The sequence below is a fragment of the Osmia bicornis genome, chromosome 2 (genome assembly GCF_907164935.1).
Source record: "Osmia bicornis bicornis chromosome 2, iOsmBic2.1, whole genome shotgun sequence".
Taxonomy (NCBI): Eukaryota; Metazoa; Arthropoda; class Insecta; order Hymenoptera; family Megachilidae; genus Osmia; species Osmia bicornis.
The window spans coordinates 1,219,917-1,235,800 of record NC_060217.1 but is presented as its reverse complement, the minus strand read 5'-3'; the positions used below and the strand labels follow the sequence as shown (position 1 = coordinate 1,235,800).

Sequence of the window (15,884 nt, the reverse complement as noted above, 5' to 3'; positions counted from 1 at the left end):
GATATAACCAACATGACACTACGAAATTAATTTCGTTAAATAACTGAGAAATAAAAACAGCAGGACAATTATAAATATTATTAAAATTACACTAATAATTTAAAATAACAAACTGAAGTATTATATTCAAAAATTAAATTTCGTGATTATTTATTAGGATTACTTTTGCTATGGCGGTCAATGAGTTAAAAGAGATTCATACGAACCGGAAGCTAAAGATGATAATGAGCCTGCGATACTTCCGCCACCCTCGTAGGCATAATTTCGTAGATCATCGAATGGCGGCGCATTTGGATCACTATCAGCTCTCTTTTTATGATCTTCTATAAACATACCCACGTTTGGTTCCGGTCCTAGTGGATCTGAAGAGAAATATTTTCAAACACATTTAGAAATATTTTTTCAACATATTTTTGATAAACGATATGTGATACTTATATGTATACTTATTAAGGTGACTTACAGGCTATTTTACATGGAGGTAGTTTTCCACCCATTTCCGGTATCGGGCCACCAATAGGAATTTGAAGTGGTGTAATATCGAATGCGGTCATGTCATCTTCTCCGCCACCCTCGTCATCGTAATTAATAATATTTTCTCTCACGTCATCGTCAGGACCAGGATACTTAATGTGAGATTCTCTTCTTCTATTGTAGACAACAAATACTAAGACAAGAACTGTAATAAAAGAAAAATATTATTAATGTTTTTTAACGTTTGAATATCAATGTTGAAAAATTACGATGTTTGAAACTTTGAATGGTAGACTGTTAATTTACAACCCCCCAATTAGCCTCTTTGGGATCTTAAGGTTGGTTCAGACATAGCTAGTAATTTAGTCGGGTGGCGAGTAGCTACTTACTACTAAACCGTTTAGCGCATAGAAAAGTGTTCGGACTAGTACAGTTGAGCTTTGGAAATCCAGAGTACAAGATATATCGCTTGACTAAAGAAATGCGTCCGAACAGGTCTGTTCGGAAGCCTAGTTAGTGGTGGGGGAAGCCTACTCGACCAGAAAAATCCAATGAAACGGATCTACTCGACTAAATTGTTTTACTAAACTACTCGACTAAACTGTAGTGTCCATACATAGCAAGTTACTAAATTACTCGCCACTCAACTAAATTACTAGCCGTGTCTGAACCAGCCTTTTGAGATAGTACAGACTCTTGCAGTGTCACAGAATGCAGGCAAGTCCTATTCGGCCCATCCCTACATGATCATGTACTTTTTACCCTTCGGTGCACTCGAAAAGAGCAGTTAGAATTCAGGTGTCTTAGAAGAACGTCCTCCAAAATAGAACACATTCGATACAACGTGTACAATTTATTTAGACCACCTCCTACAGAGTACTGCACATGGGCCTACCATAGATTTAGTTTATTCATACGGATTTATAGTAATAGATAGTAATAGGAACCTCGTCTCGTTCTACATTTATGACGAATACATAAAATGTGTAAAATATAAAAAATAAACTTTTCAACTTGAAAAAAGAAACATTGTGATATAGTAATAATATTTACATTTTTCTATTTAAATGATTATTTGAAAATTATCATGTAAAACTTACCGAGAATAATTAGAAGACAGACAAGAATAGCTGCTAAAGCTCCCATGCCGAGTTTCAGAGTCTGACCCTCTTGAACAAGCTCACAATTTTCTCCCCAATAACCATCGTTACAAATGCATCTATACCGGAACCTAGGATCCTGATTGATGCATCTACCACCGTTCAAACAGGGATAGTCTATGCATTCATTTTTATCCATACATCCTTTATTATCTGGCGATGGAATTCTTCCTTCACCACACCTAAGCACATAAATACAACAAGTACAATTCATCAAATTCTATCTACAGTGGGTCACAAAATTATTCAATCAACGTTTAAAACAGAATACCTCATTTAAAATTGGACTCAATGACTTGAAGTTTCTCGTTTTAAAAAATTACAATTTGTCGAAATCGGGAAAGAAATAGTAAAAGGCAATTTTTCAACATTTTTTTGTGAGCCTATAATAAAAATTTAAAATATGTCTTTCGTAGATTCCGGAAAAGTTATGTATATGCTAAACATTGCATCGAGATCGGTCAATACACTTATTGTTAGAAGTTGCAGGTAATTTAAATTTCCGAAAATTGCGACTTTTAAGAACTTAACTAGTTATGTTACGGATTTTAGGAAATTTAAATTTCTAAGTCCCAGTGTATACGTTTAAAATTATATTTATTTTTGTAGCCATTCTTCATCGTATAATTTACATAGTTATTATATGATAACCGTGTTTCTTTCCTTGCAATAATTTATTAAATAACGTATCATTTCCAAGAAAGGAGGGTGTTACGTTCCGAACAGAAATTTTTACACATTTCCCTTTTGTTTGATCCCCTCCCCTCAATTGTCCCCCGCATTTTGTGACTGCCATTTGTCAATGCTGTCATTGTCAGCTATCAAGGTGAAAGCCATGTTGTTTCTTCTAGCCCCCCTTCTGTCCTCTTTTTGATGGATCTACCCCTATCATCTTGATCCGTTATACTTTTGACCTTCGTTAGAGGTATATGTAAACGGAAATCATGAACATCGATAGATTGTTTTACATTCTGGACCTCCCCTGCTTGAACGCAGATACGATCTTTGATATTTCGAGATAGTCTATCTTTTCCAGACATAATTCCGATTGTAAGTGTAACAAATTCCTTCCTCGAAATCAGCGTGGTCCCACGGCCCAAAATTACGTATCGTCTTTGGTTCTGAGTATCGCCGGATGTAAACCCGAAACATTATTTGTGTGGTCCGATAATCCTGACTACTCTGGAACGTTCCTTATCGGCTCCGTGAAGATGATCGAAATTCTTTATACATAGATTGTAATAGTCCGAATTTTCTATTAATTCATTAAATATTGTAATATTGTATTTCCTCCACGTCGGTCAATCCAGGATGCGAAGTCAAACTTTTATTTAGCATTCGTTTAAATTCAGCAATTTGTATTAATTTTGGAAAGCATATTTTTCTTCCTGTAATGTTAGGATCAAAACGATTTTGTGAAATGTATTATACTTTAATGAATATCAAAATCTTTAGTACGGCAGGAAAGGTAAAGGAATATGCTCGAATTAGGAAGAGAAAGATTAAAACAGAGAGAGAAGAGAGAGATCCTTACGCATCGACACCGCCGCCTAATTCGTTAGGCGCACAACAACGCAATGTAAACAATTTCGGACGAGGCCCGCTCTGGTCTTTTCCGAGAGGTACAGATTGCGACACTCTTCGACGTACAATCGCGAACAGCGTGTCGGCGGGTCCGCGGAGCAATATTGAGACGAGTTTTGTACTTAGCTTGAAAAGTAACAAGTGAGGCAAAAGACTCAACTTCGTGTATAAAATTCTTAATTCGATTTATTCTACTTTTAATTGTTCTATACCGTTTTATTAAAAATTTTTTTTATTGCAGTTTATATTAACAATAACGTAGATTTAAATTTGCAATAGTCCGAGTGTTAAAAACTTCGAACGGTGCAATAGTTCAAGGTGTGTGCGTTCTACTCTCCTTCCTCCAGGGACCAGACAACAGGAAAATAGCAGCAATAGAATTTGGACCATTACACGTAATTTGTCCACATAATCCGGTGAGTCGTTTCCTTTACTCTTCCGGTTATTTTATGGATATTTTGCCGAGGAATTTCCAGTAGTCAGTTTTGATTATAAGAGTCTTCTTCAATTGGAAATTTCTAATTCTAGATTTGTATTTTATCACATGTATCTATCTATTTCCGGCCAATAATTGTGTGTCTCAAATCCAAGTTGTTCATGAGCTAGATCTGCATTTTCGTATATTTAATCACATTATTATATTTCACGTTCAAGATGTATATATACATATACTTCATTATATTTTTATATTTTATATCTATTATCATATTTCAATATTTTATATACTTTATACTTTTCAATATTTAATATATTCTATACATTCCCATATTTTATATATTTTATTCTTTTCAATATTGTATGTATCTCATTATATTTTAATATTTTTATTTTGTAATATACCATTTTTGATTCATCTTAATCAAATTTAATTTTCTTTAACATTACCTTTTATTAACCTCCTTCATAAATCCTATTATATTAGCGATCTGATGAAAGGGTCCGTATAGGACTAGCGTATCTCCGAATTCACAAACGTTTAGACCCAATAGCAATAGAAAATGTTAGGGTAAATTTTCCAGCTTTACGGCGTCACACGCGCGTTACGTTATCGTTAGTTGCATTGCTCGACTACCGCACTACCACATTTCATACTCTTACGCTCATACATCAGCTTACACTTCCCCACAGTAGCGTCGCGATCACACACGCGCGTGCCGCACGTAACAAGAATAACTTGTGAAACTTATGATAATCAAGGTTATATATAAATTTAAATATCCGTAACATATTTAAAATTTTAAATGACTCATTATGAAGTGATCGTAAATCATCTTTCATGCGCAAGAGTGCCTAAACAGCACTTTGCGGAATTCTAGGATTTGATAAAATCTGATTGAAAAAATTTGGGACTTCAAAATAGTAATAATTTTTCAACTCTGATTAGTAGTTTAAAATATGAAAAATTTATTCAAGTAAAGTTTCAGAAATTATTAATATTTCATAAGTAGAAAGATCAACAATTTTTATTAAGGAAAGGAGAGTTTCATCGGATGAAAATAAAATAAATTGGAAATCACTGTGCTCCAGTGTTTAATTGTTATTGTTCTCTCCCGATTAGCAATTTTTCTTTTATGTATTTGGATCATTTTCGTGATACTTACGTGCAATCGTATTCATTCCAAAGATCAATACACTCGAACGGCTCCGGGCAAATGACGTTGGCACAGGGTTTGTTTGATGGACAATTTCTTTCCAGATTTCTGGCCATCGTTGCTTGACCCCATTGTGTCCCATTCATGGCTGGCGGTAATGGAAGATGCTTGCCTTCTAATCTTATATCGTCGAGACAACCTTTTGGAAACATATTTGAAAAAGCGTCATAATTATATGCAATACAAATTGTATATAACAATATTTGTTATTGTTAAATCTAATGACTTTAGAACAATATATTGTTTGAAAATTTTGTTTTCTTATCATTTTGACATTTTATCATCCTTAACATAGATGAAAAGTGCAGTTATATTAGTAAATATTAGAAATGTACAGTGTATAGGTACTTCGAAGTGAAAAAATATTATTTAATTTAGTTCAAATACAAAGCATTTCATATGCGTATAATTTTAAACTTAGAAGTGTTTCGTTCTCAAAGGGTTAAATAATTGAAATAATACTAACTTATCTAAATTACCCAATTAATAATCAAAATTGGGATATAATGTAATAGTTACATATGAGAAAACATTTAATAAATAATAAAATATATGCAAGTTTAATTTTGGATAGATTAGATTACCTTTTTGATAATCACCGTACACTTCAAAAGTTCGGACACCGGTGTACTCAGCTTTGCCACCCGCATAAACTCCTTCCTGTTTGTCAACCAGCAACCATTGATGCCCTTCGAAGGAAAATGTTTCGTTGAATCTTCTTCCTTCACCACCATCTAGTTCCAAAGTAGCAGCTGATCCGTATCTGGAAACTCTGACCGTATGCCATTGTCCATCGTCGACAGCTATGGCAGTGAGCCAAATATCACGCTCCTCGGTCCTCAGACTGTTCAAATTGTACCGGAAGTGCAGTCTGCTATCCTTGATCTAACGAATTAAAGTATATGTCGTAAATTATTAATTCTTCTTTAAAACTTCATGCATACGTTTTTTATTTTTTATTGTGAAGCCATTGTACAGTAGTCATTAAATAAATGTTAATTCTTTTTAAAGAAATGAAATAGAAATATAGAAAGTTTCTTAAGTAAATTTTCTTGGTTCCTAATATTTTTATTGCTTATTATTAAATTCAGATTATACAATTATTTGTAAAATAAAACTCGGTGTTAGGTAAAACTCAACTTAGGATACGTTATTTGTTTTACGGTAATTACCAGCACAAGAAACTCAGATCTTAACTTAATAATAAAGTTTAAAAAGCTTAGGTGAGAAAAAAGTTCTGTATAGTACAAGCGACGTGTTCCTATAGGAATTCAAGCATTACTATAACGTATTACAAATCAAAGTTTCTCTAACTCAACTATAATATACTAAATACTAATTTAATAAATCATACAATAAAAGAAAAACTCACCTCTAAAATAGCATATTCTCTGTTGTGTTGATCACTGACTCTAAACAGTTCGCCATGAACCTCTCGAGTACGAAACCTCAATTGAACCTGAGTGGAATATTTATCCGGTTCAAAGGACAACGCGTATTTGACATAACTTTGTGGTTTGAACGTTGTTGGTATAGTGGGTGTCATGCATCCAGGACCCGTCCAGCCGGAATTACATTGACATCTAGCTTCGGTAAAGCTTCCCACACAAGTACCATGTTCCCAGCATCGCAAAGTAGATTCTTGGTTGTTGCAGATTTCTTCGGTTTGCGGACATCCGGCTACGCTGTTTCTGGAGAGTCCAGGATGAGCCAGATCATAAAGTTTGCTGTTGTGGAAGAGATTCTTTATGCAACCCTCAAAGCCCTTGCCAACCGGCATGTGTTTCCATTTGTAATGGGTTGGATCGAAATTTTCAACGTATAAACCACCGATTTGAAGTGGCGCGTTTACATTTAGGTATTCATTGAAAGGTGGTATGGTGCCTTGTGCTTGGCAGCTGGTATCGTTAAATTCTGGAGGTGTACCGTCTTCCGGTTCTGAGATGTCTGCAGACTTGCAGTAGTCAATGATCAGCTTCACGGTCTGGAAAAATGAGACAGGTTTTGTCATTTCCCAGTGTAATAAAGGTATACCTTGTAACGTGGTGACACGAGTCGTCCCCCTCCCCCCCCCCACACACATCGCCAAGCTACGCCTGGCTTTATTTTAGGTTACCGCGTCCGTCCCCATATCCCCTTAACCCTACAGAGGTAGCCAATCACCGTTTTCGGATCGAAAGGGTAAGAGAGAGAATAAAGATCGGAAGATAGAGCAACGACGCTGCACAAGGTAAGGAGGAGATCCCGTCCCTAAGGCCGACGAAGACCCACAGGAATACCTCCGCAGATAACGTCCCGCGACCAGCGGTGCCTGGCCCGAGGAAGCCACTAAACGTCCCGGTGGTACCATCTCCACGCCCGGCCCTTGGGCCTCTCACCGAAGAGCGCATCGTCGATCAGTCTCCACATCGGCCCATTATCGATCCAGATCCCCTAGCCGTAACGCAACGAACGTCCTCGAACCCTCCACCCTTGAGATTCCCTACCCCTGCGTGCTCCTCCGCGAAACCTGTGACGGCCTGCCACGGTCGAGCCGTGTGTCCCCTATCCGTTGTAACGACCCCGAAAAGTCCCCGTACTTCCCCCTTTTATCTTCGAGTGCCACAAGAGTGGCTGGCGCCCAACATTACCGTAAGAATATTTATTTGGAGATTGTATAGAGTGCACCCCCGCAGAAGGGTTACAACCTGTAGCTATGTAAAAATGATATTGCTCATAGAATTATCTAATAGAACAAAGCGAAGAAGATTTGTATTTAAATATTGATAGAAACTGTTATAGTTTTTTTTTATTTGTTTCAATAAATTATTGCGCGATACTTTTTGTGAATAAATAGGAATTGTTAAATAAAAAAAGAAATTCATCAATGACTTCAAAGTATTCCAATAAGCAGACATTATTGAAAATTAAATTAAAACATATAAATTAAATTCATATCAATTACAATAATTAAGAAGCTGATATAAAGATTTAATTTTACTATTCATAAGGTAGATTTACTTTATATATCTTAAATTTTGTCAAATAAAATTATGTAAGTTAAAGAAAAACACCAACCTCTGTATTCCAAAAGATATCCAATCTGTGCCATTCTCCATCATCCAATGTTCTCTTTGGTTTCACTTTTAGTTCTAGAGTTCCGGATCCAAAATCTATCAATAATCGAGGTATTCCACGTTCCAATTCGACAGATATAAAATCTGCAAATATAAGTATTTATTATATAACAATTATACAGAATTTATTTGGTATTGTATAAGTTATTATTTGGTTAAAAGACTTTCTAGAAAAAAGCAACTCCTGTACTTGGAAATCAGTAAAATTAAGATAACTCAAAACATATGTACTGACATATCACCCATATTTTTAACCAATTATAAACAATTTTGTCAAATGTTAAAGTTTATACAATAGAAAGAACTAAATATCATTAAATGTAATAATTTTATTAAATATAAAAATGACAAACTGAAAAAATTGTCTACTATTTTATTTAACATAGCACTCCAAGTTGTAAATATCATTTGGTTAAGTTATTCCATAGTAACTTACCAGAAACCATAATTTCGTCCGCCTCAGGAGGAACAATAGGCCCGTTATACAAAAGTAAACCATCAGGTTTTTTCGTGATGAATTCGAAACTTAAATGACTGTTATCGCACATTTCTAAAGCAGGATACCAAGCCCAACCATTACCACGGAAACTTCTTGCAGTCTGTTGGCACCTTGGACCATTGTATCCAGCTGGACACTGACATCTAAATATATAATAAAAAGAAACTGTCAGTAACAATTTTTCTTTTTTATTATAATATCTATGTTTCATCTACTTTTATAAATTAAGATACGTACGATAATCCAAATCGTCCTTCCACGCAACGACCACCGTTATAACAAGGGCTACTTCTACAAGATTCGCCTTTACTGAAATTTCGTGCCCCGCATGTACATTCTGCGATTACATCCACCCGCACACCGACCAAAGCAGTCTTGTTTGCGTTTACCATGTAAGGTAAACTGCTGATATCCAGCGTATTTGTGCAACTACCCTCGCATACTTCGTTCTCGTAATAACATTCATCAATGCCGACCATTGTTATGTTAATACCAACTTCCTTCTCGATCTAATTCAATCAAAATAGGGTTTCGATAAAATTTACTTTATTGCATGCTTAATTTACTTTATAATCACTATGTATTTTTTACTTTTCATTGTTTATAACCGAAAATTATATAAAAAAGACTATCTTAGCACAAGAAAATTTGGGGTGCAGTTACGTTAATTGCTGTGTTTATTTTGGAAATATGAGCTCAACGTATGTACTTCATCTGTTAACAAGTTGGGATACAAACGTTTAAATATTTTCATGAACGACTTTAATTAATATGGATTATAGATTTTAGCAAAATTTTGTTTATTTTGTCGTGATTGGTTATATGATATGGACACTAGCCGTCGATAAAATATAATTTACTGCATAATTGATTTGTCAATTAATGTAGACTCAGTAAAATTCTATTTATCGTTTGATTCGTTGGTAGTTGTTATCGGATTAAATTCTTCACTGTGTATTTGATGAGCTAATTAATATGGGCTATAGATGTCAATCAAATTTAATTCAGCCTGTGTTTGATTAGCTGATTAACGTGGATTGTAGGTTTATTATACAATTGATTTATTAATTAGTATAAACTTCTCATTTTGGTTTATTGCCTTCTTAACTTGCTAAGTAATATGAACTATATAATATGAACTATAAATTTTAATAAAATTCAGTTCATTTTGTGATTAATTAAAAAACTAATATGGATTGTAGGCTTCGGTATTAATTTATTCTGTTGTGTGTTTAATTTTAGTTTACTAAAGGTCTTTCACATTACAACTGAGCCGATTTTAAATCTTTGCTGCCATTATAAATATAATTATCATAAATTATTAACTTACCTCTTCACGGTGCATTAGCACGATTCCATTTAACCTGACAGGTTTGTAATACGGTGAACCATGAGCAGCAAATCTAACGTCCGTTAAAGGTGGATGCATTCTACGTAATTGAACACTGAATACATCAACATATTCTCTGTCAATACTCAACAAATGAGCCAATTTATCTCGAAATAATTCGGCCTTACTACGAGACAAAGTTGACGACTGTAAAATAAAAAATGAAGCAATAAATTAGTACCCAGTTGATTGAAAAGAAAGCAATAGAAAGTATTAATCTCAATTCACTCAATTAATAGCAATTCCGTTACATACAAACTGTCACAATTTTTAAAGTATTTACAATCTTGCATTGTAATGTATCATTTTATTATAATCCGAATCAATATTTATTTTATCTTTATATTCTAATATATTATATATATACTAATAAACTTAAGTCAGGTCAAAAGGGTTAATAAACAGAATAATTACTTTATAATCCCAAACTCGAATAAAATCTTCGTCAGTTATACCGGATATTCGAATTGATCCAGAGTTCAATACAGCTTCATGAGGAATACTTTTTACGGTAACAGTAACGTTTGCTGGGACATCTGTTTGAGTGTGTTTCCGATCGTAGACTTTGAAGCGCAAGTGATATCTACCATCATGAGTGCCTGCTTTCATGTAAATCATACCACTATCCTCGTCCAATTTAAATTGAGTATGTTCTAAACTTTCCCAATAGAATTTTTTGTCTGGTAAATCCCAATCGTCCAAATCATAGACGTATACTCTTCCGATCTCGGTATCTGGTGATTGTCCCTGTAGAAGTAATGATTGTTTCTTGATTAAATTTTATTATATCGATATCGATCATTTCTGAAATTCTTCAAAAATGAAAAATTCATTTTAAAACTGCTTTTAGCGTTTAAATAACTCAGCGATAGAATTTAGTATCTAAGGATGATTATTGTGATTTTAGGAAATTTGGGAGTGGAATAAATGTATTGCATTATGAATTGAGTTAAAATTCTAAAAGCTTAGAATTTTTAATGTTTTTAACGCTGTTACTTTGGTTACATAAGTTCTACTAAATAAAAATTCAGTTACAACTATAAGTTATCAAAATTTTTCAGCATTCGAACTCCAATTAAATTAATTTCCAATGAATAAAAATTTAATAAACTGACTTCCAGTAGCCTTTTTTTTAAATTTATACTTTAGAAGTTATTACAATTTTTCAGCATTGTTAGTTACATCAGATAAATTCATAATAATTAAAAATCCAATAAACAAATTTGTATTAGAAGAAAAATTATTTTGTAAAACCAAATTCCACCATTAACTGTTACAATGGAAATCTGATACGTACTGCATAATTATATACAAAAATGTCCTTCGATCCAGGCTGCATTTTGTTATCATTAATGTCCCCGATAATGACCGTTAAGGTACTGGTCCCAGACATTGAAGGAGTTCCTGCATCCTTGATAACGATCGGTATCAAGTACTCCTTTTGTTGTTCTCTATTAAACGATCTTAATGATGACACAATGGCCATACCATCCCCGTTTGCACCCTCTGAAACGAGACAAAGAGCGATGTTCGTTAGCAAAAGCTATCATGGTTAACAATGTTTATCCCTAGAAAATAATGACTTGGTTCAAGACTTACTGTTATCGCTTTCAACTTTGAAACTGGCTCGAATCACATCATCAGCTTTCGGATCCATTCTGAAAGTGAACGGTGGTCCATTGCTCTTTGATCTATCGTCGTCGTCCGTTGCCAATATTTCTACTACTTTTTTCGTTTGAGAATGTTCCTGAAGTATTGGTCGATAATCCTTCAAGAATCTTGGTGGATTATCGTTTATGTCCTGGACAATTACTGTTAAGGTGGCTGTTGCGGTTTTTGGAGGAATACCGTCGTCGATGGCCAAAATTTTCACCTAAAAAGAAATTTAGAAATTAATTACGAGGACTATTTTTTAACTCTTTGAAGTAGTAGTGTAATAATTAAGACTTTTCTAAATCTAACATCGTTTAATTTTTTTTTAATTCAAATTTTACGCAATATAAACATTATTGTATATTTCGGTCATTAAATGATCAATGGTGTGACCTGATGTCGTGGTGTTTCCTCACGGTCAAGGCTCCTCTGGATCGAAACTGTTCCGTTTTCGTTAATTGAAAATTGTCTTTTACGATCTGAACTCCTGTCAATCGTGTAAAATACTTTGCTCTTGCCACCTTGATCAGGATCAGTGGCTGTGAAGGTTTCAAGACTATTTCCAATATGAGCATTTTCCGGCACCGAAGTCTCGATATTGGCCTTCTCGAATTGTGGTTGATTGTCGTTTATATCTCGAAGCTTAACGACTACCCAAGAGTAGGCGACATGATATTTATCGTTGTCATTGTCTTCACCCTAAAGAAATTTAAAGATAAATAAATATCTCATTAATATATAAAAATGTAACGTTGTATATTTATTTCTTAATCATGTACCAAATCCTAAACCGATTCATTTGAAAATTAGTACATGGAAATATAATTACAGCACCAAATTAGAATTTAGACTATTTGTTACTCGACAGTGAATATTGTCATACAGAAATCATATAAACAAGTTGGATAAATAGTTAAGATTTTAAATATGAACGTACCTTATCATTGACCTGTATTCTAAACCTAAAACCGTTGCTTTGCATTTGGTCCTCGTAATCCAATGGTTGCACTATTTTTAATGAACCTGTGCCATCGTTGTTTCTCACCATAGTGAATTTGTCAGCACCATAACCACTGCTTTCGATCACCTGTTCATTTATAAGTTAACATTCACTTCGGTTAGAAATATATAAAATAGGGAATAAACTAAATTCATTAGTTTTAATTATATTATCATTAGGTACATAATGTTGTTTTCTCAGTTAATCAATAATTACAGAAATATAAATATCGCTTTTTTTGTTATTCTTTTAATTTATAGTACAGTATAGCTTCATCATGTAATTAGAGAGATACTGCACCTTATATTGAAATTTATTAGTTTCATCTTCGTCGTGCACGGTGACCGTAAGAATCGGCATTTCCGGTAAATCTGGACCTTCCGTTTCGTCCACTTCGGTGAACCATTCATCTTTCGTAAATTGCGGGGGCATATCGTTTATATCTTTCACTCGTATAGAAGCTGTCCCCGTCCCTATGTATCAGCAAAAATAAAAAGAAATTATGTATGAGATGAAGTAATTACTTCATTATAATAGTTACCATGCGATAACTATCTCTTTTGACGAAGGATAGTATAATTTGTAAAAGATGGTACAATTAGTTTTGATACCATAACTTTCAATTAATTTATGAAAGCTTCAAGTCTAATTACTCATTTAATACTAGTTTTTACTAAATTAAATTAATATTAGTTTAACTAATAGCAAAAGTATAATAAAAAGAGGTGATTTTAAATTTTAAATATCGTTACTATTATATTAATCATGTAACATAACAATTTGAACGCTTACATTAGAAAATTAGATATAAGCTATTAATTATATTAATTATATTGCTAAAATTTTAACTTACTGATAATCAATATGAATTTTTAATAAGCAAAATTTTAGTATAACTGACTCGAAATAAATAAATTAATATATGAAAAATTCGACTAAATTCTACTAAAACTCTACCAAAAATTTCTTATTTATCATTACTTTTTAATTAAGTCGATTATATTTAATCAAAAATGTACCTTTTAACCCTCCTCCATCCATTGCTACCACCTGTATAGAATAATCCGGGGTTCGTTCTCTGTCCAAGCAACATACTGCCGTTTTTATCACACCTGTTTCCGATTCAATTTCGAAAATTGGCGAACCAGTTTCCTCTTCGATCACGTTCTTCTCGATAGAGTAAATCAGTTTAGCGTTTGTACTTTCGTTCGGGTCATCGTAATCGACCGCCGTCATAGTCATCACCACCATTCCTGGTGAAATAGTATTCGAGAAAATTAATGGAAAATTAAATTTCTGCAGTATTGGTGGAAGAAAATGTTTTATTTCAAATATTCCGTCATATAAAAGGTTTACCGAAACCAAATTATGGTAAAAATTGATAAACGGACTATTTGGAATTGTTTCCAAATAGTTATTATTTTTATTCGTTTATATTTTCTTTAAATATAAATTTGGAGAATTAAAATTGTTAGAATTTTATTCAAAAAAATGATATTATAAAGTTTAAGTTTTTTTATAATTCTGTTATTATTAATAACTTCATCTTATTCGCAATTTTTATATGAATAACTTTCGAATCAATTATGTACAACTCTAGTAATGTTAGTGTTTGGTCTATAAAAGTGTTAAACCTAAGAAAGCTCGTGTTACCTGTAATAAAAATTACTTTCTACAATATCAAAAGAATTTTTTCAGCTATTATGAAAAAAAAAAAAAAATAGAAAAGTTGTATTTTCTTCATTTCAAAAGTGGAATGTTACCTGCGGTGCCATTTTCCGTGACATTGCCAAAATAAATTCCTTGAGGGAAGGTTGGTGCATTATCGTTGATATCCTTCAAGTTCACCTGGACATCAGCGTATCCAACTAAACCTTCTCCGCCTTCATCTTGAGCAAACACGGTGAATCGCCACTGAGGTCTTCCATTTGGTTGATCCCTGTCCAGGGGCTGCAGAGAAACGAGTGTTAAATGACGCGAAACAGAGAACAACCGTAACAAATTTTGGAACTAAATGGAGCAGAAAAATTTCTATTCTGGAAGTGATGGGAAACTTGGAAAAAGAATTGTATGAATGTTACAATCTAATCAGCGTCACTTTTGTTTAATTAAAAGGAAAAGGTAGAAAAAATTAAATATGTATAGAAAATTTATATTTGAAAAAATTAATTCTATAAGTGAGTTATTTTTACTTTAAAAGGCAGTGTTATAAATATCTAATAAAATTAACAATTTATTGTAGAACAGGGTTTTTAACCTTCACTAAATGTTTTATCCGAGACTCTTATTGTTAGAAGCAAAAAATTATTTAAAAGTTCAGTGTATTACGATAAAGAAATTTGTTACTCTAGCAGAAAAGAAGAGTATTTTTAATTAAATTGTATCTACCTTTAATACATAGATTTCTCCGCTCGTGCGATTGATATCGAACTTGCTGTTCGCTGGATTATCAGGATCTATACCCTGTCCAGTTAAGAAATAGACGATGTTCTGTGGTCTGTCTTTGTCGCCATCGGTAGCTGTGACCTACATGAAAAAATATAATGAAGTAATAAATTTATAAGTATTATGTAGATATACCTTGATTAACATAAGTCTATTTAGTTTAATTTCTAAAAAATTATTTACTTTACTATTTCCTTAAATACTTCATACAAATAATACAAATAATAATAATTAATATAATATTTTTATATTGATTATAAAAAAATTTCTACTATATTGAAATTAATATTAGGTATAGTTGTTATTTTTGAAAAATATGAACCAAGCAATTTGTACTTGGCTAGTAATTCATTTATATTTAATATTGTCATAAATAATTAATGTTCAAACCCGAAGTGTTCTTATAATTTTAAATCTAATTATTTTTCCTCGCTGAAACATTTTCTCAGATTTACATAAAATTTAATAAGTATTCTCAGACTTTTGGACATAAATGTCTGTACTTACGTAACACGTGCATTTGAAACGGTTAAATATGCTAATTGGAATAATTATAAGGTAATTACAGGACAAGAATAATAATTACCACAAGAACACGTTTCGGTAGTGTCCTGTCGTCTTCCTCGGTGATCTGCGTCCAGTAATTTGGACGCTCGAAGACAGGCGGATTATCGTTTACATCCTTTACATGTATCACCACGGTAGTGTAATTTTCTTTCAAGTTATCCGACGCGGTGAGGCGAAGCTCGTACTGTAAGATTAAAGCGAAACAAGTGGATAACAACGTTCACAGCAGTTGAGTTAAGCTGCTTGGCTAACTGTGGCCATTTTCGGATAAAACGGAAATGGTCTCTGAAGTAACAAGTTACAAATTAACACTTGAACGGGTTGGAAAATGAATGCTTTGAAAG

The 15,884-nt window shown here is 33.2% G+C and overlaps 1 protein-coding gene across 1 annotated transcript in view; it reads right to left on the bottom strand.

The window, feature by feature from the left end:
- LOC114876213 (neural-cadherin) overlaps positions 1–15,884 on the bottom strand; it is a 371,715-nt gene that overhangs the window by 6,898 nt on the left and 348,933 nt on the right. The window contains exons 18-37 of the mRNA XM_046288745.1: positions 15,560–15,724; positions 14,917–15,054; positions 14,292–14,478; positions 13,548–13,781; positions 12,829–13,001; positions 12,466–12,615; positions 11,922–12,227; positions 11,475–11,748; positions 11,173–11,381; positions 10,290–10,622; positions 9,816–10,022; positions 8,723–8,994; positions 8,423–8,628; positions 7,928–8,070; positions 6,243–6,854; positions 5,455–5,755; positions 4,820–5,009; positions 1,575–1,816; positions 464–679; positions 207–362 (exon numbers count right to left, since the gene is read on the bottom strand). Of these exons, the coding sequence (XP_046144701.1) occupies positions 207–362; positions 464–679; positions 1,575–1,816; positions 4,820–5,009; positions 5,455–5,755; positions 6,243–6,854; positions 7,928–8,070; positions 8,423–8,628; positions 8,723–8,994; positions 9,816–10,022; positions 10,290–10,622; positions 11,173–11,381; positions 11,475–11,748; positions 11,922–12,227; positions 12,466–12,615; positions 12,829–13,001; positions 13,548–13,781; positions 14,292–14,478; positions 14,917–15,054; positions 15,560–15,724 (4,714 nt within the window). The remainder of the gene's footprint in view (positions 1–206; positions 363–463; positions 680–1,574; positions 1,817–4,819; positions 5,010–5,454; positions 5,756–6,242; positions 6,855–7,927; positions 8,071–8,422; positions 8,629–8,722; positions 8,995–9,815; positions 10,023–10,289; positions 10,623–11,172; positions 11,382–11,474; positions 11,749–11,921; positions 12,228–12,465; positions 12,616–12,828; positions 13,002–13,547; positions 13,782–14,291; positions 14,479–14,916; positions 15,055–15,559; positions 15,725–15,884) is intronic.